This window comes from Hemiscyllium ocellatum, chromosome 7, assembly GCF_020745735.1.
Source record: "Hemiscyllium ocellatum isolate sHemOce1 chromosome 7, sHemOce1.pat.X.cur, whole genome shotgun sequence".
NCBI lineage: Eukaryota > Metazoa > Chordata > Chondrichthyes > Orectolobiformes > Hemiscylliidae > Hemiscyllium > Hemiscyllium ocellatum.
In genome coordinates this window covers 798,456-824,419 of record NC_083407.1, presented here as the reverse complement: position 1 = coordinate 824,419, position 25,964 = coordinate 798,456, and the positions used below count along the sequence as shown (strand labels likewise).

At 46.2% G+C, this 25,964-nt stretch overlaps 1 protein-coding gene and 1 pseudogene across 2 annotated transcripts in view; both read right to left on the bottom strand.

The window, feature by feature from the left end:
- Nucleotides 1–1,096: 1,096 nt before the first annotated feature.
- smarcal1 (SWI/SNF related, matrix associated, actin dependent regulator of chromatin, subfamily a-like 1) overlaps nt 1,097–25,964 on the bottom strand; it is a 127,153-nt gene continuing 102,285 nt past the window's right edge. For both annotated transcript variants that reach the window (XM_060827771.1, XM_060827772.1), the window contains 4 exons: nt 13,041–13,223; nt 12,123–12,223; nt 7,967–8,060; nt 1,097–1,530 (listed from right to left, as the gene is read on the bottom strand). In XM_060827771.1, the coding sequence (XP_060683754.1) occupies nt 1,300–1,530; nt 7,967–8,060; nt 12,123–12,223; nt 13,041–13,223 (609 nt within the window). In that variant the 3' untranslated portion in view covers nt 1,097–1,299. The remainder of the gene's footprint in view (nt 1,531–7,966; nt 8,061–12,122; nt 12,224–13,040; nt 13,224–25,964) is intronic.
- LOC132817738 (U2 spliceosomal RNA) lies at nt 18,669–18,765 on the bottom strand (annotated as a pseudogene).

Genomic DNA, 25,964 nt, shown 5'->3' with positions numbered 1-25,964 from the left:
TTCCACCTATCCCACCTCCATCGCCCCTCCCCCAAGTCCCTCCTCCCTACCTTTTATCTTAGCCTGCCTGGCTACTCTCTCTCATTCCTGATGAAGGGCTTATGCTCGAAACGTCGAATTCTCTATTCCTGAGATGCTGCCTAACCTGCTGTGCTTTAACCAGCAACACATTTTCAGCTGTGATCTCCAGCATCTGCAGACCTCATTTTTTACTCGAACACTTTTAATCAATGTAAACAAAAGCTGCGATCAGTTTTGAAAACACGCTTTTGATATAATGTTTCCACCAGGACCTCGAGATCTCCTTCAGATAATCTGATATTCAGATAATTGATATTCGGATAATCGAGTTCCTCTGTATATAGATTCATCTAAATATGAATTTTTTGGAGGAAAAGGCACGGGGTCCAATAATGTTGGATCTGCAAGGAGCTTCGATAGAGTCACACAGCTTGGAAACCTTTGTGGAGGAGGTCAAGAAGCCCAGACTACGGGTGGAGTAAGATGATTGTATTTTTGAACTCAGTTAGAGAATTGGAGACCACAGTCCAATGTGACTTTATAATTCTTCTCAGCAAAGTGCATAAGCTAAATGATTAGTTGGTATCTACCACCTCACCTCCAGTAAAGGAACATAACCAGTTCCAGGGAGACATCCCAGTGTCAACAGCTTGTGTTTGCAGAATAATTTTGGATTTAGAGCGCCATTTTGGACAATCCATGACACTTCTTTCTTCATGAGTTTATGTGTTCATGTACCTTTCGTTATCAAGGAATTTTAAGTATGCAAACTTTGTCAATAATTGTTGCATGTTTATTTGAGAGGGTCTGTAAACCAGTTATTCGTTGCTGCCTAAAGAAACCTAGCTGATTTGTTCATACATTAAACCAGACGCACCCAACATTATAGAATTGCCTATTTCACCAATCTGTTAAATTTAAAATTTTGTTGTGATCAATGGAGGACTGGGACTGAAAAAAAGAACGTAGCACACACCTTCAACCTAAGACATAACCTACACCATTTCAACACAACGTCACAGCCCCCTCACTCACACCCCCCCAAATCCCCATTAACGTACAACCACACCCCCTAGGTTGTTTCTAGATGATTTAGCACTTGATGCAGGTATAAAAACTATAAATATTCTTCACCAAATTTCTCAAGACTAACGGAGTCTTAGTTGCACACCTTTGTAAAACATTGTTTCAGTTTATGACCATTTTAACTATACATTATTTACAAAATGTATTCATTTACACAAATGTGTGCATTTTCTTATTTCAAATAGTATCGCATTATTTGGTAAAATACTCCTCAATCCGTCTCTTTTTAGGGGGACTCTCTGTATCATTAGATTGTTGTGAAATTCCAGTGTCAGTGCAGAAGCTGCTTCCAGGGTCGATGCCAGTGTCCCGGTGAGAATTAAGACAGACATCAGCAGCTTCAAGCAGAAGAACTTCTTCATCTATGCCTTCAGAATCAAATGCTGTTTGGAGAAAATCAACCATTTTCATCTGCCTCGGACCCTACAGACAAATATAAACCAACTCAGATTCATCAAATAATCAAAATGGAAGTGACCAAAAGTCAAAGAGTCCAAATCCAAGTCAAAAAGCCTACATCTAAAGACCAAAACGAAGCCTCCGTCTACTCTTAACATCCTGAAAGTCCCCTAGCCCTTGAAAAATATTTCCCACACAAGTCCAGGGTACACAAGCAGCTCAAAACTCTGGACTGTGAGGCACAGAAACACAAACCAGGAACAAGAGCTATGCCATAAAATTATAGTTATACAGCAGAGGTTGTGAGGTTTCCTGCCTCAGCTACCCTGCCAGGGCAATCCATGTTCCCACCACTCTCTGTTTGAAAAAGGCTTTTAAAAAGCAGAGAACAAGGTAGGACTAATAAATTAAACTGCATTTATTTCAATGCAAGAAGCCTAAAGGGAAGGCAGATGAACTCAGGGTGTGGTTAGGAACATGGAACTGGGATATCATAACAATTACAGAGGTGTGGTTCAGGAATGGACAGGACTAGCAGCTTTATGTTCCAGGGTATAGATGCTAAAAGGAAGGATAGAAAGAGGGGCAAGTAAGGAGAAGGTATAGCATTTTTTAAGGAGGATAATATTACTGCTGTACTTCGGAAGGATATTCCTGGGAATGCATACAGGAAAGGTAATTGGGATTGAATGACAGACCGTACAATAGTCAGCAGGAAATTGAGAAACAAATTTGTAAGGAGATCTCAGCTATGGATTTTAACTTTCCAATTAGACTGGGACTGCCATAGTGTTACTGGCTTGGATGGAGAGGAATGTGTTGTGTACAAGAAAATATCCTGATTCAGTATGTGGATGTATCTACTAGAGAAGGTGCAAAGTTTAACCTACTGTTGGGAAACCAGGCAGAATAGGTGACTGAGATATCAATGGGGGAGCACTTTGAGGCTACTGACCATAATTCTATTAGTTTTAAAATAATGGTGGAAAAGAATAAACTGGATCTAAAAGTTAAAGTTCTAAAGGCCAATTTTGATGTATTAAGCAAGAACTTTCAAAAGTTGATGTGGATCAGATGTTCGCAGATAAAAGGATGGCTAGAAAATGGGAACCTTCAAACATGAGATGATGAGAGTGCAGAAACAGTATGTTCCTGTGAGGGTGAAGGGCAAGGCTGGATGACTAGAGAAACTGAGGTTTTACTAAAGAATAAGGAGGAAGCAAATATCAGGCATTGACAGTAGAGATCAAGTGAATCCCTGGAAAAATATAAAGGCATGAGGAGTATACTTAAAAGGGAAATCAGGAAGGCAAAAAGGGGACATGAAATAGCTTTGGCATACAGGGTTAAAGAGAATCCAAAAGGATTCCATAAAACATTAAGGACAAAAGGGTAACTACGGAGAGAGTAGGGCCCCTTAAACATCAGCAAGGCTGCCTGTGTGTGGAACCACAGGAGATGAGTATTTTGCATCAATGTTTACTGTGTCGAAGAATAAAGAAGATAGAGAACGTGGAGAAATGAATAGCTTGAAAAATGACCATATTACAGAGGATGTGGTGCTGGAATCTTAAAACACAAAGATGGATAAATCTTTGCATCAGTGTTCACTGAGGAGAGGAACATAAGAGATTAGAGATAGAAGTTTATTAGTCCGGATCACGTTGACATAAATACGGAAGATGTGTTGGGTAGGCTAGAGGCTATTAAGGTGGACAAATCCCCAGGACCGGATGGGATCTATTCCTGATGAAGGGCTTATGCCCGAAACGTCGAATTTCCTGTTCCTTGGATGCTGCCTAACCTGCTGTGCTTTAACCAGCAACACATTTTCAGCAGTTTCGGATGGGATCTATCCCAGGTTGCTGAGAGAGGTGAGAGAGGAAATAGCTTGGGCCTTGACAGATATCTTTGAAGCATCCTTAAATACAGGTGAGGTGCTGGAGGACTGGAAGGTTACTCATGTTGTTCCCCTGAACAAGAAGGGTAGTAGAGATATTCCAGGTAACAACAGATCAGTGAGCCTGACGTCAGTGGTGGGAAAGTTATTGGAGAGGTTACTGAGGGATAGCATCTATTTATATTTAGAAAAGAATGAGCTTATCAGTGATAGGCAACATGGTTTTGTCTGGGGAAGAGCGTGCCTTACCAACTTAATAGAGTTCTTTGAGTAAGTGACCAAGTTGATCGATGAAAATAGGGCTGTAGATGTCATGTACATGGACTTTAGTAAGGCATTGGATTAAGGTTCACCCCATGGTAAACTGATAGAGAAAGTGAAGTCACATGGTGTGCAGGGTGTTCTAGCAGGTGGATTAAAAATTGGTTGAGCAACAGGAGACAGAGAATAGTAGTTCAGGAGGGTTTTCGAAATGGAGAAAGGTGACCAGTTCCACAGGGGTCAGTATTGGGGCCACTGTTGTTAGTGATATACATAAATGATCTGGAAGAGGGCACTGTTGGTATGATCAGCAAGTTTGCAGGTGACACGAAGATCGGTGGAGTAGCAGAAAGCATAAGGGACTGTCAGAGAATACAGAAGAATATAGAGAGACTGGAGAGTTGGGCGGAAAAGTGGCAGATGGAAATTCAACTGCAAATGTGTTGCTGGTCAAAGCACAGCAGGTTAGGCAGCATCTCAGGAATAGAGAATTCGACGTTTCGAGCATAAGCCCTTCATCAGGAATAATCCTGATGAAGGGCTTATGCTCGAAACGTCGAATTCTCTATTCCTGAGATGCTGCCTAACCTGCTGTGCTTTGACCAGCAACACATTTGCAGCTGTGATCTCCAGCATCTGCAGACCTCATTTTTTACTCGAAGATTTTTTACTAGATGGAAATTCAATCCAGACAATTGTGAGGTGATGCATTTTGGGAAATCTAATTCTAGAGCAAATTATACTGTAAAAGGAAGAGCCTTGGGAAAAGTTGATGGGCAGAGAGATCTGGGGGTGCAGGTCCATTGTACCCTGAAGGTTGCTGCACAGGTGGATAGAGTGGTCAAGAAGACATAGGATATGCTTGCCTTCATTGGATGGGGTATTGAGTATAAGAGCTGGCAAGTCATGTTAAAATTGTACAAGACATTGGTTTGGCCACATTTAGAATACTGTGTGCAGTTCTGGGCGCCACATTACCAAAAGGATGTGGACGCTTTAGAGGGGGTGCAGAGAAGGTTTATGAGGATGTTGCCTGGTATGGAAGGCACTAGCTATGAAGAGAGGTTGAGTAAGTTAGATTTGTTTTCATTAGAATACAAGGAGATTGAGGGGGGACCTGATTGAAGTTTACAAAGTCATGAAGGGTACAGACAGGATAGATAGAGATAAGCTCTTTCCCAGGGTGAAGAATTCAATAACGAGAGGTCATGCTTTCAAGGTGAGAAATGCAAAGTTTGAGGGGGATACACATGGCAAGTGCTTTACACAGAGGGTGGTGTGTATCTGGAATGTGTTGCCAGCAGAGGTGGTAGAGGCAGGCATGGTAGATTCATTTAAGATGCGTCTGGACAGATGCATGAGTAGGTGGGGAGCAGAGGGATACAGATGCTTAGGAATTGGGCGACAGGTTTAGACAGTACATTTGGATCGGCTCAGGCTTGGAGGGCCGAAGGGCCTGTTCCTGGGCTGTAAACTTTCTTTGTTCTCTCTCCAAGACCTGATCAGGTGTACCATAGAACTCCGGGAAGCTAGTGATTGCTGGGCCCTTGCTGAAATATTTGTATCATCAATAGCTGCAGGTGAGCTGCCTGAAGACTGGAGGTTGGCTAATGTGGTGCCACTGTTTAAGAAAGATGGTAAGGCAAAGTCAGGGATTTATAGAGCAGTGAGCCTGACATCAGTGATGGGCAAATTATTGGAGGGAATTCTGTTGGACAGGATTTACAGGTATTTGGAAAGGCATGGCTTTGTTTGTGGAAAATCATCTCTCACCAACTTGATTGAGTTTTTTTTAAAGGAGTAACGAAGAGGATCGATGAGGGCAGAGTGGTGGATGTGATCAATGTGGACTTCAGTAAGGCATTTGACAACGATCCTCAATGTAGACTGGTTAGCAAGGTTAGATCACATGGAATACGGGGGGACCTAGCCATTTGGATACAGAAGTAGCTTGAAGGTAGAAGACAGAGAGTGGTGGTTGTTATGGACCAGGCCAGACCCCCTCAAAATATTTTAAGAAGGTAGCCCAGACCCTAACTTTTTAATTTTTTTTTGAGCAAGATGTGAAGTGGATATTCCAACAGTAATGCAGCGGTTCAAACCGCTCATCTTTAAACAAAACAAAATTTATTTAACCACTACAGATGAAACACGAACAAAAGAAAATAATTTGGGCGGCACGGTGGCACTGCTGTCTCACAGCGCCTAAGTCCCGGGTTCAATTCCCGACTCAGGCGACTGACTGTGTGGAGTTTGCACGTTCTCCCCGTGTCTGCGTGGGTTTCCTCCAGGTGCTCCGGTTTCCTCCCACAGTCCAAAGATGTGCGGGTCAGGTGAATTGGCCATGCTAAATTGCCCACAGTGTTAGGTAAGGGGTAAATGTAGGGGTATGGGTGGGTTGCGCTTCGGCGGGTCGGTGTGGACTTGCTGGGCCGAAGGGCCTGTTTCCACACTGTAAGTAATCTAATCTAATCTAATTTAGAATAACGATTTATTTGAAAACCCAACTGACCCTATTGCCACATAATGAAGATGTTCTCATTCCTGCAACATCCTAAAAACACTCCCCTTGGCAAAAAGTAAATACAAACACAGGTTCTTACAAGCAGGAGAGATTTAAGAGAGAAAGTACAGGCAAGACTTCTGTTAAAACATGGAACCTCTTTTCACTGTGGCTGCTTCTCTAACAGCAGTTTTCTTACTCCCTGCTAAAAATGAAACCAAAACTAGAGAAAAAAAATGAACTGGGTGAGCAGGCCACTCCCCTGCCGTTGTTTAAAGATGCCATTTCCAGACATATCAGCATCTCTGTATTTACAACCCCTCTAGAAAAAAACCAAGGGCATATTAACCTTTTTAAAGGGGTAGCATCGTCACATAATGGAAGGCTACTTTTCAGACTGCAGGCCTGTGACCAGCGGTGTGCCAACAAGGATCGGTGCTGGGTCCACTGTTTTTTGTCATTTATATATAGGAATATATATGAACATTGGAGGAGATGGGCCAATGGGCAAGGAGGGCAGATGGAGTTGAATTGAGATAAATGTGAGGTACTGCATTTTGGAAAGGCAAATCAGGGCAGGACTTACTCACTTACTGGTAAGGTCCTGGGGTGTGTTGCTGAACAAAGATCTTAGAGTGTAAGTTCATAATTCCTTGGAAGTGGACTTACAGGTAGACAGGATAGTGAAGGTGGTGTTTGGTACGAGTGCCTTTATTGGTCACTGCATTGTGTATAGGAGTTGGGAGGTCATGTTATGACTGCATAGGACATTGCTTAGGCCACTTTTGGAATACTGTATGCAATTCTGGTCTCCTGCTGTTAGAAAGATGTTGTGAAACTTGAAAGGGCTCAGAAAAGATGGATAAAAATGTTGCTGGGGTTGGAGGGTTTGAGTTATGGGGAGAGGCTGTTTTCCCACCTCCTGACTTCCCAAAGCCTTTCTACTCTCTAAGGCATGAGGCAGAAGTGTGATGAAACACCCTCCACTTGCTGGATGAGTGCAGCTCCAAGAACACTCGAGACACTTAATATCACCCAGGGCAAAGCAGCCTGCTTTAACGGCACCACATCCACAAATGGAAGTCTGAACAGAGTATAGAATGTTCGGGGATGGGGTAATCTTAAGGAAGCAACTTGGCAAACAATGAGGGGGCATGACGAGATACTGAGGGAAAAGTCTCAAGATATTCTCTAAGTACATTAAGGGAAAGAGGGCATGGAGACAGACGTGTTAAATTACTTCACATCTGTCTTCACTCTGAATGAGGAGGATATGTAGGTTCAGAATTTGGGGAGCAGGGCAGTGAAGTTCTTGAGCAGACTGATATTATTGGTGGGCTTGAAATAGGACAAATGCACATGTCTGAACGAGTTGTATCCCAAGTTGCTGTGGGAGTCAAGGGAGGAAATTACAAGAGCTCTGACCCAAATTTTTAAACTCCTTGCTGGCTAAACATTCAAAAGTACATGGATGAAAGCTTAGAATGTTATAACATTCAAGGTTATAGGAGCGAAGGGTCTGTTTCCATGCTGTACATCTCTATGACTCGAAGTGCTGGAAAGTGGGATTAGTGCAGATGGCTGGCATAGATTCAATGGGCCAGAGGGTCTTTTCAGTCCTGTATAGTTCTCCAATTCCCAGGACAGTACAGGGCTAGATACAGAGTAAAGATCACTCTACACGTTTAAATTAAAACTAAAGGTCCCTCCACACTGTCCCCACCAAACACTCCCAGTTCAGGTACAGAATGGGGCTTTTTAAAGGAAAATACAGAGTTGAGAAACTGGTTACTTACCTGTTGAAAATAATCTGTTGTTTCAGTCTCTGCAAAGTTGTTTTCTGACAGACCAGCCTGTCCAAGAACCTTGACCTTTTCTTGAATTATGGGCCTGGAAATAAATTGGGAAGAGAGGTCAGTAAATTGCAGAGGAGCTGCATGGCACCTGACAACAGATATTAGGTATCTTTCCTCAATTTCCATTACCTCCAACTCACTTTTATCTATTACCCTGTCCTCTTGAAATCTGAGGTAAGCTCTTGGCATAGTGTCTATTCCAAACTCTTTTACTGAAGCTTTGCTTCTGATCTTTGAAACCCTCTTACTGATGCGAGACGGGAATCTCCCTACCCAACACACCCCCCACTCCACCACCCGACCACAGCTCCACAGGTGCACCTGTGCGCCTTTCCCTACCCTGGGGCCCCATGGGACCGGGCTTTTCCCTACCTGGGGCCCCATGGGACATCGCCCTTGCCCACCCTAGAGCCGGTGGGACCCGGTCTGTCCCCACCCTGGGGCCCTATGGGACTTTTTGGTGCTCTATGTGAGTGAACTGCCCACAACCATGATGCCCTGTTTGGGATATATAAGTGTCTGTAATCTGCTGTACATTTGAATATGGCACCATTTAGCCAACAGAGACTAATTTGGAATGAATCCACACAGAGTAAGCAGCAATCTGGGTAGAGATCGTGGGCGGCACGGTGGCACAGTGGTTAGCACTGCTGCCTCACAGCGCCTGTAGACCCGGGTTCAATTCCCGACTCAGGCGACTGACTGTGTGGAGTTTGCACGTTCTCCCCGTGTCTGCGTGGGTTTCCTCCGGGTGCTCCGGTTTCCTCCCACAGTCCAAAGATGTGCGGGTCAGGTGAATTGGCCAAGCTAAATTGCCCGTAGTGTTAGGTAAGGGGTAAATGTAGGGGTATGGGTGGGTTGCGCTTCGGCGGGTCGGTGTGGACTTGTTGGGCCGAAGGGCCTGTTTCCACACTGTAAGTCTAATCTAATCTAATCAGAAAGCTGACAGGGGATTGAGATGTCAAAAATGTGAATCTGGACAGAGTGGAGAGGGAGAAACTATTCCATTGATGCAAAGCTCAAGAACCAAAGGGTACAAGTTTAAGGTAAATCAAATAACCTTTCCTCCCATCTCCAAACTTTCTTCTCAGCCCTCCCCCTCCCTTCCACTCCTCCCAGCCACCTACCGGATTCCTTCCTCCCCTTGACCAACCGGATCGTACCCACTACTAGTCTTCAGCTATCCCCACTTCACCACCCTCTTTATCTGCAGTTCCCCATACACCCACCCCCAGTCCTGAAGAAGGGCTACTCCTGAAACATTGACTTCTCCACCTGCTGATGCTGCCTGCCTTGCTGTGTCCCTCCCGACGTTGCCTGCCTTGCTGTGTTCCCCCAGCCTCCTGCCTGTCCCTCCTGATGCTGCCTGCCTTGCTGTGTTCGCCCAGCCTCCTGCCTGTCCCTCCTGATGCTGCCTGCCTTGCTGTGTTCGCCCAGCCTCCTGCCTGTCCCTCCTGATGCTGTCTGCCTTGCTGTGTTCCCCCAGCTGAAAATGTGTTGCTGGAAAAGCGCAGGAGGTCAGGCAGCATCCAAGGAACAGGAAATTCAACGTTTTGGGCATAAGCCCTTCTTCAGGAGTCCTGAAGAAGGGCTTATGCCCGAAACGTCGAATTTCCTGTTCCTTGGATACTGCCTGACCTGCTGCGCTTTTCCAGCAACACATTTTCAGCTCTGATCTCCAGCATCTGCAGACCTCACTTTCTCCTCGAAGATGTATTCCCCCATCCTCCTGCCTGTCCTTCCTGATGCTGCTTGCCTTACTGTATTCCCCCAGCCTCCTGCCTGTCTATCTTGGATTCCAGCAGCTGCAGTTTGTTTGTCTCAAAAAGAAGCAATGACAATGTGAGGAAAAACATTTTTCATAAGGTGAGTGGTTAGAGTATGGAAAGCACTTGAAATCATAGAATAGATGGAGGCCATTTGACCCATTGTGTCTGTACTGGCTCCTGAAAGAGCTACCCTGCCAGCTCACTTCCTGCCAGTGGGATGGAGCCAGGTTTAATTAAGGCATTAAAGAAGGAACTGGATCATTACTTGAAGATGACCGGGCAATGGAAGCAGCATGGTAAGTGGTAGTAAGTTAGCTGCTGTTTTGGGGAGCTAGGATAGGAGTGATGGACAGATGGCCTTCTCCTGTGCTGCAAACAATTTTTCAATCCGTCACGTTGCCAGGGTCTGGTGATGGAGGAGGCCAAGGACCTGCATGTCCTTGGCAGAGTGGGAGGGGGAGTTAAAGTGCTCAGCCACAGGGCGGTTGGGTTGGTTTGTGCGGGTGTCCCAGAGGTGTTCTCTGAAACGTTCCACAAGTAGGCGGCCTGTCTCCCCAATATAGAGGAGGCCACATCGGGTGCAGTGGATGCAGTAAATGATGTGTGTGTGGAGGTGCAGGTGTCCAAGAATAAGGCTGATTCTGAAGCGTAGTCCATGGCAAGTCTGATGGTGGGATGAAATTTGTTGATATCGTTGTGTAGTCGTTGAAGTAAATCCTCGCCATGAGTCCAAAAACAGGATACGATATTCAACTCATCGATCACCAGTTCCGACATGCCACAGCAAGAATCCTCAACACCTCCTCAGAAAACTTACACAGGATAATCACTGATAGAGTACCCTTTGTTATCCAGTACTTCCCTGGAGCAGAGAAATGACGCCATGTTCTTTGCAGCCTTCAATTTTTTCCCGATGACAACGAACATCGCGCCAAGGTCATCCCTACACCACCACACAACCGACAAACCTTCAACAAACCATTCTTTGCAACAAACTACTCAGCCTTTAGGACAACAACCTCACACAACCCTGCCATGGCTATCTTTGTAAGACAGTCCAGATCACTGACACAGATACTACCATCATACATGGGAACACCACCCACCTCATACACAGCAGATACTCATTTGACTTGGCCAAAGTGATCTCTCTCACACCCTGCAGGTAAGGATGCCCCAAGACATGGTATATTGGCGAGACCTGCAGACACACTATAACAATGGATGAATGGACACTGCGCAACAATTGCCAGACAGGGATGTTCCTTCCCAGTTGGGGAACAATTCAGCGATCAAGGATGTTCAGCTGCTGATCTTTGGGTAAGCATGCTCCAAGGTGGCCTTCGAGACACATAACAATGCAGAATTACCAAGCAGAAACTGATAGCCGAGTTCTGTATCCATGAAGATGACTTCAACTGTAATTTTGTGTTCATGTTGTGCTACATGAAAATCTGTAAAATGTCACATATCTGTAAAATCTTTTTTACTATTCTGTTTTGACACCATCACCTTGATAACTTGTCATAATCTCTCTACCTTAATTCATGTGTATAGTTTTGGATTACTCGTGACTTTGGTTAGACCCTCAGCATGGAACTCTGATGCCTAGCATATTGTTCCAGCTGAAAGATTTCAGACGCTGTAAATCAGAAACAAAAACAGAAGTTGCTGGAAAAGCTCAGCTGGTCTCGTAGCATCCGTGAAGAGAAATCAGAGTTAACATTTTGGGTCCATTTGATTTTCTTCAGATTGGTTATTCCAGCCATTTGGTTTGTCTCCAACACCATCTTATTTTTAATGTTGTGCAATTGCCTCGCTGTCTCAATTAAACAGATCATAGGCTATCCCTTCACTTGCTATTCAGTTATTGACACTTTACTCTCACATTCTGACACTTTTGATCACTTTCAAAGATTTGTTAATCAACCTATCGACACTCTATTTACACCAATTATACTATTGTTTGATCTCTCTGCCTATAAATTCTATGCTGTTCCTTCACCTGATGAAGGAACAGTGCTTCGAAAGCTTGTGATTTCAAATAAACCTGTTGGACCATAACCTGATGTTGCGAGACTTCTGACTTTTTAAAATGTTGTATCTAGCTCTACCACTTCCTTCGGTAGCTCATTCCATCCTTTGCATGAAAAAGTTACCCCTTGGGTTCTTTTTAAATCTTTACTCCCTCACGTTATAACTATGTCCTCTAGTTTTGAACTGCCCCACCCTAGGAAAAAAACCTTGAATTCAGAACTAAGTGTGTTGATGCAGCTGAGAAATCTGTCTTTGTCTCTGTCATATAGTATGCAGTCAACATTCCTCACCAGAGATAATCATCAGCAGTGCCTCGAGCAACCAAGTAATGAATATCTACACAGTTTGACTGCCCTATGCGGTGAACTCTGTCTTCAGCTTGAAAGAGGATCTGCAGAGTCAAAATAAGAGAGGGCAACATATCAAAAAAGGAATGCAATCAGTGGCCCTGAACATCATATCTAAAATCAAACAACTGCCCAGCTGGGAGATACCCAACCCTAGGTACTGAAGCTAGACAATGTTCCAGTTATACAACCCATTCAGCAGAATATTTCTCGTCAAACTCAGTATCATTTCATTCAGAGGTCAGTTTTGAAACGTTATGTCTTTAACTCCCACTCCAGAGACTTGTGCAGCACACCATAAGTAAAATAGGTCTTATATTAAACATTAAATATTGCTGGTTGTTTCCACCTTAGTGTAATTCATTGTTGGGGTGGCATGGTGGTTCAGTGGTTAGCACTACTGCCTCACAGTGTCAGGGACCTTGGTTCAATACCGGTCTCGGGTGACTATTGGTGTGGAGCTTGCACGTTTTCCCCATGTCTGCGCGGGTTTCCTCCCACAATCCGAAAATGTGCAGGTTAGGTGAATTGGCCGTGCTAAATTACTCGTGGTGTTCAGGGATGTATAGGTTAGGGGCATTAGTCTGGGTAAATATAGGATAATAGGGTAGGGGAATGGATCTGGGTGGGTTACTCTTCGGAGGGTTGGTCTGGGCTTGTTGGGCCGAAGGACCTGTTTCCACACTGTAGAGATTCTATGATTCTCTATAAATATAATTAAATACTGTTTCCCATTATTATCCTCCACTGCAGCCAAAAGTAAACACTAACGAAAGACAAACGTATGAGGAAATTTATCATATTAAACTATGTTTAAAAAACAGATTTAAACTCTCCTTGTTAAATTGAATTCTCACTTACACCAGGGTTCCAGAAAAGTTCAGCAATGACCACCAGATCAGCAGAGGATAAAGTCAAGCCCATATTGGCAGCTGTGATTGACAGCACAGCTACACAGCGTTGCTCCGAAAACTGGAACTGGTCACACAGGGACTGGCGATCGGAGGAGGAAGTGGAGCCATCAATACGGATAAATTTAACTTTCTGAGAACAAAATTAATAACTGTGTTATTCACACTTGGTTTCACAGCACAAGGTCAATCCACACACTATCTGTAAAGTGTGGACCCCAAAACTTAATGAAATACCAAAATCTAAATGATTTAGAAAGATTTGGTCTAATCTTGTGCCCTATATCTCTATTAAAGCCAAGGGTCCATGTGCTTTTTAACAGCCTTCTAACCTTATCTAGCCACCATTGATGTATGTATATTCCTGGTGATGTCGTTCCACTTTCTTCATTATAATTCATATTACCTGTACTCATTCTTCCCTTTCCTTTCTATGGATTGCTACCTTTTTATAGAGGAGAGGCTGGAGTACCCCATTGATCTGGAGAGAGATGTTGTGAGGAGTTCTCAATTCTTGGCAGGGCCACCCATTCTGATAAAGTCAGAAGGAGGAAGCAAAGTGCAACCTAGAACAATGCCTCAATAGTAAGTCAGCAAAAATTATTTGTGCGATATTAATGGTTGCAATTGCAGCTGAAGGATGCAGCAGTCGACAGAACTCCGGTCATTAATGTTACCCTGCCTACTGGGTCTCCCACAGTGTCTCTCTCTCAACACACACACACACACACAGCTGATGGGGTGCCGGATTGAGAGATCTGGAAGTCCCTAGGTACAGACAGCCAATAGGTGGTGGAGTTTGTTCCACTCTTGGAATAGGAACAGGAGAGCATTCAGTAGCTTACTTACAGAACAACCCTCTTCAGGATTCACTGGGGGAATAGGTTAGAAAAGGTGCCCTAAAAGGTTTGTTCGGTCACCAACTTGGCTGGAAAACTGCATCCAGTGGGCTCCTCTACCTGTGGTCTGAAAACCAAAGTCAAACTCAAACTCAATCTCAATCTCGGAACCTGGACAATGGACAATGAGCAAAACAATAGTCCAGAACTAAGAACTGAGGTACTTCAACATTTACTTCGCTGACCTGGATGTGACTCAAAGAGATGGCGAGGGTCAGCTGATGGAAAAAGGTGCTGTTTACATTTTCTTTGAGAGGAGAACCAGAGGATCAACCCAGGAAGCATGAATTTGGATTTGCTTTTAAGAACAAACTTGTCAATTGACTCTCAGAGGTCCCTGTCAGCATCAACGATCACCTCATGACTGTCTGCCTACAATGTGCCACAAACCAGCAGGCAACAGTTATGATTGCCTCTGCTCCAAACCTTTAAGTCACAGATGAGTCCAAAGAACGCTACTCCATCGTCAACACCGTATTCACGAACATCCCTAATGAAGATAAAATCATCCTCCTTGAAGACTTTAATGCCAGTGTTGGAAAGGAGGTCTAACTCTGGAAAGGCCCCATCCGAAAGGAATGCTCACCAAATCTGCGGTGAACACCAGCTGGTCATCTTCAACAAACTATTCTGCCAAAAAGACAAGTTCATAACTTCTTGGAAGCATTCATGATCAAAGCACTACCACATGGTCAATTATAAATCACACAACGACAGGTTAATGTGGAAGTACTGGCTTTTGGAGTGCTACCTGGTCAACAACACGTTCAATTATATCATCCCTCAATCCTAAGATCCAAAAGGATGTCCTCATTACCAAAGCAATGACCAGTGTAAAAAATGAGGCCTGCAGATGCTGGAGATCACAGATTAGATTAGACTTAGATTAGATTAGACTTACAGTGTGGAAACAGGCCCTTCGGCCCAACAAGTCCACACCGACCCGCCGAAGCGCAACCCACCCATACCCGTACATTTACCCCTTACCTAACACTACGGACAATTTAGCTTCGCCAATTCACCTGACCCGCACATCTTTGGACTGTGGGAGGAAACCGGAGCACCCGGAGGAAACCCACGCAGACACGGGGAGAACGTGCAAACTCCACACAGTCAGTCGCCTGAGTCGGGAATTGAACCCGGGTCTACAGGTGCTGTGAGGCAGCAGTGCTAACCACTGTGCCACCGTGCCGCCCACAGCTGCAAATGTGTTGCTGGTCAAAGCACAGCAGTCCAGGCAGCATCTCAGGAATAGAGAATTCGACGTTTCGAGCATAAGCCTGATGAAGGGCTTATGCTCGAAACGTCGAATTCTCTATTCCTGAGATGCTGCCTGGCCTGCTGTGCTTTGACCAGCAACACATTTGCAGCAATGACCAGTGTAGATGACTGCTGGTCAGATGACCAGTTATCTGCTCCTCAGTGTCTATCAAATGCCACCAGAAGCAGCTGAAGATAACAGAACAGTTCAGAAAAGGGGTTCTGAAGAGAGTTACTGGACCCAAAGCATTAATCTTGCTTTCTCTCCAGATGCTGCCAGACCTGCCAAGTTTTTCCAGCAATTGGTTTCATTTTTGTTCAGAAAAAGGCACTGCATTGAGAGACATCAAAGCAGACCAGTGAACTTCCACCAATGTCTTTACCAAAATCTCCAGAGAGTTCATTTTAATGGAGTGGAGGAAATCTGGAAAGAGCTGAAGACAGCCATCATCTTTTGCTATGAAGGAACCAATGGACACAAGATCAGAAAACATTAAGATCACTTTGACGAGAACGACCACATCATCAAAGACCTCATTGACAAGAAAAGGAAAACTCTCGGAGCCTGGCAAAACAACATCACCAGCAAGGCAAAGAAGAGAACTCATCAAACAGCAAAAGGTGGAGTTACAAAGGAAACCGAGGAAAATCAAGAACCAACGGTGGACTGAGAAAGCTAAGGATCTGCAACCCATTGCTGACAAGCTCTACACTCTGGGTTTCTTTAGTGTCACCAAGTCGAACTATCCAACACCTGTGGCCTCAATCTGATGAGGTAAAAACTGACTGCAGATGCTGGAAACCAGATTCTGGATTAGTGGTGCTGGAAGAGCACAGCAGTTCAGGCAGCATCCAAGGAGCAGTACTGCTCCTCGGATGCTGCCTGACCTGCTGTGCTCTTCCAGCACCACTAATCCTCAACCTGATGAGGAGGAATCTTTTCAGAGACAGAGTAAACATCAACTTCCAATGGAGTGAACACTTCAAAAGAGCCACAACACAAGTGTCAACAAGACAAATGTGAGGAAGTTCCCTAACTCTCCACTAAGGTGATCTTGGATTCCCATCTAGTGTAGCAGAAGCATCCATTAGACATTTGAAGAATGGATAAACCACATGAGTAGATGGGATTTCAGTGGAGATTTTCAAAATTGGAAGGGCAAAGCTCAATCATCTCCGTTAACTGTTCTAGGACAAAGAATATACTTTTTAAAAATTCTTCCTGCTGAAGTGCAAAACCTCACATTTTTTCTACATTTCAGTCCATTTGCCAAGTTTTTTGCCCACTTGCTTGTCTAGATCCCTCTGCAGATTATTTGTGTCATCCATAAACTTGACAATAGTAATTTGCTTTCCCCATCTGAGTCATTCAAATATATTGTACATAATGGTGGTCCCAGCACTGATTCCAGCGGCTCTCCACTAGTTACAGGTCACCAGCCTGAAACTGTCCACTTACCCCAATTCTATGAGTTCTATTTAGCTGATCAACCCTCTTTCCATGCTAATTTATTATTTACTAAGGCTGTCATCTTATTAAGTAGCCCAATGTGTGGAACCTTATCAAATGCCTTCTGGATTCTGCAAGATTGCGACAATTCTGTAGGACTGCTGTGGACAGCACCCAACTCCAGCTCCCTGAAAACCGCATTAGGGAACTGGAGCTGGAGCTGGATGAACTATGCTGAAAATGTGTTGCTGGTTAAAGCACAGCAGGTTAGGCAACATCTCAGGAATAGGGAATTCGACGTTTCGAGCATAAGCCCTTCATCAGGAATGAGAGAGAGTAGCCAAGCAGACTAAGATAAAAGGTAGGGAGGAGGGACTTGGGGGAGGGGCGATGGAGGTGGGATAGGTGGAAGGAGGTCAAGGTGAGGGTGATAGGCCGGAGTGGGGTGGGGGCGGAGAGGTCAGGAAGAAGATTGCAGGTTAGGAGGGCGGTGCTGGGTTGAGGGAACCGACTGAGACAAGGTGGGGGGAGGGGAAATGAGGAAACTGGAGAAATCTGAATTCATACCTTGTGGTTGGAGGGTTCCCAGGCGGAAGATGAGGCGCTCCTCCTCCAGCCGTCGTGTTGTTATGTTCTGCCGGTGGAGGAGTCCAAGGACCTGCATGTCCTCGGTGGAGTGGGAGGGAGAGTTAAAGTGTTGAGCCACGGGGTGGTTGGGTTGGTTGGTCCGGGCGGCCCAGAGGTGTTCTCTGAAGCGTTCCGCAAGTAAGCGGCCTGTCTCCCCAATATAGAGGAGGCCACATCGGGTGCAGCGGATGCAATAGATGATGTGTGTGGAGGTACAGGTGAACTTGTGGTGGATATGGAAGGATCCCTTGGGGCCTTGGAGAGAAGTGAGTGTGGAGGTGTGGGCGCAAGTTTTACATTTTCTGCGGTTGCAGGGGAAGGTGCCGGGGGTGGAGGTTGGGTTGGTGGGGGGTGTGGATCTGACGAGGGAGTCACGAAGGGAGTGGTCCTTGCGGAACGCTGATAGGGGAGGGGAGGGAAATATATCCTTGGTGGTGGGGTCCGTTTGGAGGTGGCGGAAATGACGGCGGATGATACGTTGTATGCGGAGGTTGGTGGGGTGGTAGGTGAGAACCAGTGGGGTTCTGTCTTGGTGGCGGTTGGAGGAGCGGGGCTCAAGGGCGGAGGAGCGGGAAGTGGAGGTGATGCGGTGGAGGGCATCGTCGATCACGTCTGGGGGGAATCTGCGGTCCTTGAAGAAGGAGGCCATCTGGGCTGTGCGGTGTTGGAATTGGTCCTCCTGGGAGCAGATGCGGCGGATACGAAGGAATTGGGAATATGGGATGGAGTTTTTGCAGGGGGCAGGGTGGGAGGAGGTGTAGTCCAGGTAGCTGTGGGAGTCAGTCAGTTTATAGTAGATGTCTGTGTTGAGTCGGTCACCCGAGATAGAGATGGAAAGGTCTAGGAAGGGGAGGGAGGAGTCTGAGACAGTCCAGGTGAATTTCAGGTCGGGATGGAAGGTGTTAGTAAAGTTGATGAACTGTTCAACCTCCTCGTGGGAGCACGAGGCAGCGCCGATACAGTCATCGATGTAGCGGAGGAAAAGGTGGGGGGTGGTGCCAATGTAGTTGCGGAAGATGGACTGTTCCACATATCCTATGAAGAGGCAGGCATAGCTGGGGCCCATGCGGGTGCCCATGGCAACTCCTTTAGTTTGGAGGAAGTGGGAGGATTGAAAAGTTATTCAGGGTGAGGACCAGTTCAGTCAGTCGAAGGAGGGTGTCAGTGGAAGGGTACTGGTTGGTGCGGCGGGAAAGGAAGAAGCGGAGGGCTTTGAGTCCTTCGTGATGGGGGATGGAGGTGTACAGGGACTGGATGTCCATAGTGAAAATAAGGCGTTGGGGACCGGGGAAGCGAAAATCCTGGAGGAGGTGGAGGGCGTGGGTGGTGTCCCGAACGTAGGTGGGGATACAAACACTCCCACCTTCGGGAGATATCAGCGATTAAACTGATAAGAACAGAAACTACACATATTCCAAGCCAAAAGGCCGAGAAGCGAATAGGGTTAGACTACACCTCCTCCCACCCTGGCCCCTGCAAAGACTCCATCCCATATTCCCAACTCCTTCGTCTCCACCGCATCTGCTCCCAGGAGGACCAGTTCCAACACCGCACAGCCCAGGTGGCCTCCTTCTTCAAGGACCGCAGATTCCCCCCAGACGTGATCGACGATGCCCTCCACCGCATCTCCTCCACTTCCCGCTCCTCCGCCCTTGAGCCCCGCTCCTCCAACCGCCACCAAGACAGAACCCCACTGGTTCTCACCTACCATCCCACCAACCTCCGCATACAACGTATCATCCGCCGTCATTTCCGCCACCTCCAAACGGACCCCACCACCAAGGATATATTTCCCTCCCCTCCCCTATCAGCGTTCCGCAAGGACCACTCCCTTCGTGACTCCCTCGTCAGATCCACACCCCCCACCAACCCAACCTCCACCCCCGGCACCTTCCCCTGCAACCGCAGAAAATGTAAAACTTGCGCCCACACCTCCACACTCACTTCCCTCCAAGGCCCCAAGGGATCCTTCCATATCCGCCACAAGTTCACCTGTACCTCCACACACATCATCTATTGCATCCGCTGCACCCGATGTGGCCTCCTCTATATTGGGGAGACAGGCCGCTTACTTGCGGAACGCTTCAGAGAACACCTCTGGGCCGCCCGGACCAACCAACCCAACCACCCCGTGGCTCAACACTTTAACTCTCCCTCCCACTCCACCGAGGACATGCAGGTCCTTGGACTCCTCCACCGGCAGAACATAACACGACGGCTGGAGGAGGAGCGCCTCATCTTCCGCCTGGGAACCCTCCAACCACAAGGTATGAATTCAGATTTCTCCAGTTTCCTCATTTCCCCTCCCCCCACCTTGTCTCAGTCGGTTCCCTCAACTCAGCACCGTCCTCCTAACCTGCAATCTCCTTACTGACCTCTCCGCCCCCACCCCACTCCGGCCTATCACCCTCACCTTGACCTCCTTCCACCTATCCCACCTCCATCGCCCCTCCCCCAAGTCCCTCCTCCCTACCTTTTATCTTAGCCTGCCTGGCTACTCTCTCTCATTCCTGTTGAAGGGCTTATGCTCGAAACATCGAATTCCCTATTCCTGAGATGCTGCCTAACCTGCTGTGCTTTAACCAGCAACACATTTTCAACTGTGATCTCCAGCATCTGCAGTCCTCATTTTTTACTGGATGAACTATGGATCATTCGGGAGGCTGAAGGGGTAATTGAGAGGAGTTACCGGGAGTTGGTCACTCCTAAGGCTCAGGGGAAGGATAGATGGGTTACAGTTAGGGGGAGGAAAGGGGACAGACAGACAGTGCAGATATCCCCTGTGGACATTCCCCTCAGCAATAAGTATACCGTTTTGGATACTGCTGGGGGGGGAATGACCTACCAGAGGAAAGCCATAGCAGTCAGTTCCTCTGGCACTGAGCCTGACACTGTGGCAAAGGGAAGGGGGCAGAATAGAAAAGCACTCGTGGTAGGGGACTCGATAGTTAGGGGAATCGACAGGAGATTTTGTGGTCAGGATTGGGATTCCCGGAAGGTATGTTGCCTCCCTGGTGCCAGGATCCGGGACATCTCCGATCGGGTGTGTACATTTCTAAAAGGGGAGGGCGAACAGCCAGAAATCATGTTACATATTGGCACTAATGATATAGCCAGGAAAAGGATCGAGGATATAAACAGTGATTTCAGGGAGTTAGGATGGAAGCTGCAAAGCAGGAAGAACAGAGTAGTGTTCTCTAGTTTACTACCGGTGCCACGAAATAGCGAGGAACAGGGAGCGGGCGCAACTTAACACGTGGCTGCACAGCTGGTGTAGGAGGGAGGGCTTCAGAGATGTAGATAATTGGGATTCCTTCTGGGGAAGGTGGGACCTGTACAAGAAGGACAGGTTGCATCTGAACTGGAAGGGGACCAATGTCCTGGATGGAGGGTTTGCTCGAGTAGTTCGAGAGGGTTTAAACTAGTATGGCAGGGGGGTGGGAACCTGAGCTGTATGCCGGAGGGGAGAGTTGATGCAGGTGAGGCAATAGCAAGAGGTCGACCAGCTAGTGGGAAGGATTTTCCTGGGAAGGAACCAAGGGATCAGTTAAAGTATGTTTGCTTTAACGCAAAGAGTATCAGGAATAAAAGTGATGAACTTAGAGCATGGATTAGTACCTGGTGCTATGATGTTGTGGCCATAACAGAGACATGGGTTTCTCAGGGGCAGGAATGGTTGCTGGATGTTCCAGGGTTTAGAGCATTTAAAAAGAATAGGGAGGGGGGAAAAAAGAGGAGGGGGTGTAGCACTACTAATCAGAGAGGGTATCACAGCTACAGAAGCTTCCATTGTCAAGGAAGATCTGCCTACCGACTCAGTATGGGTGGAAATTAGGAACAGCAAGGGAGCAGTCACCTCTTTAGGGGTTTACTACAGGCCCCCCAATAGCAGCCAGGAGATGGAAGAAAGCATAGGTCGGCAGATTTTGGAAAAGTGTGAACGCAGTAGGGTTGTTGTAATGGATGACTTTAACTTTCCCAATATTGATTGGCACCTTCTTCAAGCAGAAGATTTGAATGGAGCTGTTTTTGTAAGGTGTGTTCAGGACAGTTTCCTTACTCAGTACGTTGACAGGCCGACGAGGGGAGAGGCCATTCTAGACTTGGTGCTCGGAAACAAGCCGGGGCAGGTATCAGATCTTGTGGTGGGAGAGCATTTTGGTGATAGTGACCACAACTGCCTCACATTCTACATAGCTATGGAGGAGGAGAGGATTAAGCAAAATGGGAGGATATTTATTTGGGGAAAAGGAAACTATGATGCGATTAGACAGGAGTTAGGAAGCATGGATTGGGTGCAATTGTTCCATGGTAAAGGCAGTATAGACATGTGGAGACTGTTTAAGGAACAGTTGTTGTGAGTGATGAATAAATATATCCCTCTGAGAAGTGGTAAGATAAAGGAACCTTGGATGACAAGAACAGTGGAGCTTCCCGTCAAAAGGAAGAAGGTAACTTACATAAGGTGGAGGAAGCTAGGGTCGAGCTCAGCTCCAGAGGATTACAGGCAGGCGAGGAAGGAGATCAAAAATGGTCTGAGGAGAGCCAGAAGGAGGGGGGTTGGGGCATGAGAAAGGCTTGGCAGAACAGATTAGGGAGAACACAAAGGCATTTTACACTTATGTGAGGAATAAGAGAATGGTCAAAGAAAGAGTAGGGCCGATCAGGGATAGCTTGGGAATTTGTGTGTGGAGTCTGAGGAGGTAGGGGAAGCCCTAAATGAGATTTTTGCTTCTGTCTTTACGAAAGAAACGAACTTTGTAGTGAATGAAACCTTTGAAGAGCAGGTGTGCATGCTGGAATAGATAGAGATAGAGGAAGCTGATGTGCTGAAAATTTTGTCAAACATTAAGATTGACAAGTCGCCAGGCCCGGACCAGATTTGCCCTCGGCTGCTTTGGGAAACGAGAAATGCAATTGCTTCGCCACTTGCGAAGATCTTTGCATCCTCGCTCTCCACTGGAGTTGTACCTGAGGACTGGAGAGAGGCAAATGTAATTCCTCTCTTCAAGAAAGGAAATAGAGAAATCCCCGGCAATTACAGACCAGTAAGTCTCACGTCTGTCGTCTGCAAGGTGTTAGAAAGGATTCTGAGGAATAGGATTCATGACCATCTGCAAGAGCATGGCTTGATTAAATGCAGTCAACACGGCTTTGTGAGGGGCAGGTCATGCCTCACAAACCTTATCATCAAGTTCTTTGAGGATGTGACTAGAAAAGTTGATGAGGGTCAAGCTGTGGATGTGGTGTATATGGACTTCAGCAAAGTAGGCTCATTCAGAAGGTCAAGAGGAATGGGATACAGGGAAACTTAGCTGTCTGGATACAGAATTGGCTGGCCAACAGAAGACAGCGAGTGGTAGTAGAAGGAAAATATTCTGCCGGGAAGTCAGTGGTGAGTGGTGTTCCACAGGGCTCTGAACTTGGGCCTCTACTGTTTGTAATTTTTATTAATGACTTGGATGAGGGGATTGAAGGATGGGTCAACAAGTTTGCAGACGTCACAAAGGTTGGAGGTGTCGTTGACAGTATAGAGAGCTGTTGTGGGCTGCAGCGGGACATTGGTAGGATGCAGAGATGGGCTGAGAGGTGGCAGGTGGAGTTCAACCTGGATAAATGCGAGGTGATGCATTTTGGAAGGTCAAATTTGAAAGCTGAGTACAGGATTAAGGATAGGATTCTTGGCAGTGTGGAGGAACAGAGGGATCTTGGTATGTAGGTAAATAGATCCCTTAAAATGGCCACCCAAGTGGACAGGGTTGTTAAGAAAGCATATGGTGTTTTGGCTTTCATTAACAGGGAGACTGAGTTTAAGAGTTGTGAGATCTTGTTGCAGCTCTATAAAACTTTGGATAGACCGCACTTGGAATACTGCATCCAGTTCTGGTCGCTCTATTATAGGAAAGATGTGGATGCTTTGGAGAGGGTTCAGAGGTTTACCAGGATGCTGCCTGGACTGGAGGGCTTATCTTATAGAAGAGAGGTTGACTGAGCTCGGACATTTTTCATTGGAGAAAAGGAGGAGGAGTGGGGACCTAATTGAGTTATACAAGATAATGAGAGGCATGGATAGAGTCAATAGCCAGAGACCATTTCCCAGGGCAGAAAAGGCTAACACGAGGGGTCACAGTTTTAAGCTGGTTGGAGGAAAGTATAGAGGGGATGTCAGAGGCGGGTTCTTGACACAGAGTGGAGAGAGCATGGAATGCATTGCCAGCAGCAGTTGTGGAAGCAAGGTCATTGGGGACATTTAAGAGACTGCTGGACATGCATATGGTCACAGAAATTTGAGGGTGCATACATGAGGATCAATGGTCAGCACAACATCGTGGGCTGAAGGGCCTGTTCTGTGCTGTACTGTTCTATGTTCTATACCCATAGAAAGTTTTAGGGTTCTCCTTTATTCTATTTGCTAAAGACTGTTCGTGTCCTCTCTTTGCTCTTCTTAACTCTCTCTTTAAATCCTTCCCAGCTGATCTATAACGCTCCATCACCTCATCTGAACCATCTTGCCTTATCAACACATAAGCCTCCTTCTTCTTCTTAACAAGAGATGCAATTTCTGTAGTAAACCACTTACCTTATCACTTCCTCCCTGCCTAACAGGGACATACCTATCAAGGAGACACAATATTTGTTCCTTAAACCAGCTCCACATTCAGATTATCTGCATCCCCTGCATTTTGCTACCCCATTCTATGCTTCCTAATTCTTGCCTAATCGCATTATAATTGCCTTTGCTCCATCGATAACTCTTGATCTGGGGCAATGTACCTATCCCTTTCCATCGCTAAACTAAATGTATCTGAATTATGGTCACTCTCTCCAAAGTGCTCACCTACAACTAAATCAAGTTCATTACCAAGCACCAGATTCAGTGTGGCCTCCCCTCTTGTCGGTCCTTTGACATACAGTGTCAGGAAACCCTCCTGTACACATTGGACAAAAACTGATCCAACCGACGTACTAGAACTATAGCATTTCCAGTCAATGTTGGGGAAGTTAAAGTCCCCCATAATGACCACCCTGTTCCTTTCACTCCTACTCAGAATAATTTTGCTAATCCTCTCTTCCACCTCCCTGGAACTTTGTGGAGGCCTATAAAAAAAAACTCCAAGCAGTGTGCCCTCCCCTCTCCCGTTTCTATCCTTAGCCCACACTACCTCAGTAGACGAGTCCTCATCAAAAATTCTCTCAGCCACCATTATACTATCTTTGACTAACAAGGCCACGCCTCCCCCTCTTTTACCGCCTTGCCTGTTTTTAATGAAAGGTCTACACCTTGGAACCTGCAACATGCATTCCTCACCCCGCTCTATCCACGTCTCCGAAATGGCCACAACATCGAAGTCCCAGGTACCTATCCATGCTGCAAGCTCACCTACCTTATTTCGGATACTTCTGGCGTTGAAGTAGACACACTTCAAACCAATTTGCTGTCTGCCAGCACATTCCTGTGACCCTAAAATCCTGTCCCTGTCCTCCCTACTCTCATCCTCCTGTGCACTGCAGCTACACCTCAGGTAGGCAAAAACAATCCCATCCCCCTGCTGAGCTAGTTTAAACCCTCCCGAATAGCACCAGCAAATTTCTCACCCAAGATATGAGTATCTCTCTGGTTCAAGTGAAGACCGTCCTGTCTGTACAAGTCCCGCCTTCCCCAATTATCCAAAAAACCCGAAACCCTCCCTCCTGCACCATCCTTGCAGCCACGTGTTCAGCTGATTAATCTCCCTATTCCTTGCCTTGCTATCACATGGCACAGGTAACAAACCAGAGATAACAACTGTTTGTGTTCTAGCTCTAAGCTTCCACCCTAGCTCCCCGAAATCCTGCCTTTCATCCCTATCCCTCCTTCTACCTATGTCGTTGGTACCAACATAGACAACAACTTGAGGCTGGTCACCCTCTCCCTTCAGGACTCCAAAGATACAATCTGAGACATCACAGACCCTGGCACCTGGGAGGCAACACACCAACCATGAGTCTCGTTCATTCCCAACAAACTTTCTATCGGAGCCTCTAACATGATGTTGCCTGGACTGGAGGACATTTCTTATGAAAAAAGGCTGAGGGAGCTCAGGCTTTTCACATTGGAGTGAAGGAGGATGAGATGTGACTTGATAGAGGTGTACAAGATGATGAGAGGAATAGATAGAGCGGATAGCCAGATACTTGTTCCCAGGGCAGGAATGTCTATCATGAGGGGGTCATAATTTTAAGGTGATTGGAGGAGGTTTTAGGGGAGATGTCAAAGGAAGGTTCTTTTCACAGAGTGGTGGGTGCGTGGAATGCACTGCCAGCGGTGGGAGTAGAGTCAGAGACATTAGGGACATTTAAGTGACTCTTAGATAGTCACATGGATGATAGCAAAGTGAAGGATATGTGGGTGAGTTTGATCTTAAAAGTAGAATAAAAGGTAGGCAAAACATTGCGGGCCGAACGGCCTATACTGTGCTATGTTCCCTTGCACACTACTTCCACACACATTTCTTTCACGATAATCTTCAAATGCCCTCTTGAATGATTCAATTAAACCTTACTCCCCTTAACTACTTCCATACCTTAACTACTCACTGTGTGAAAAAGGTTTTAATCTTACCATCTTTGCTTCTTTTGCAGCTCACTTTTTGAAATT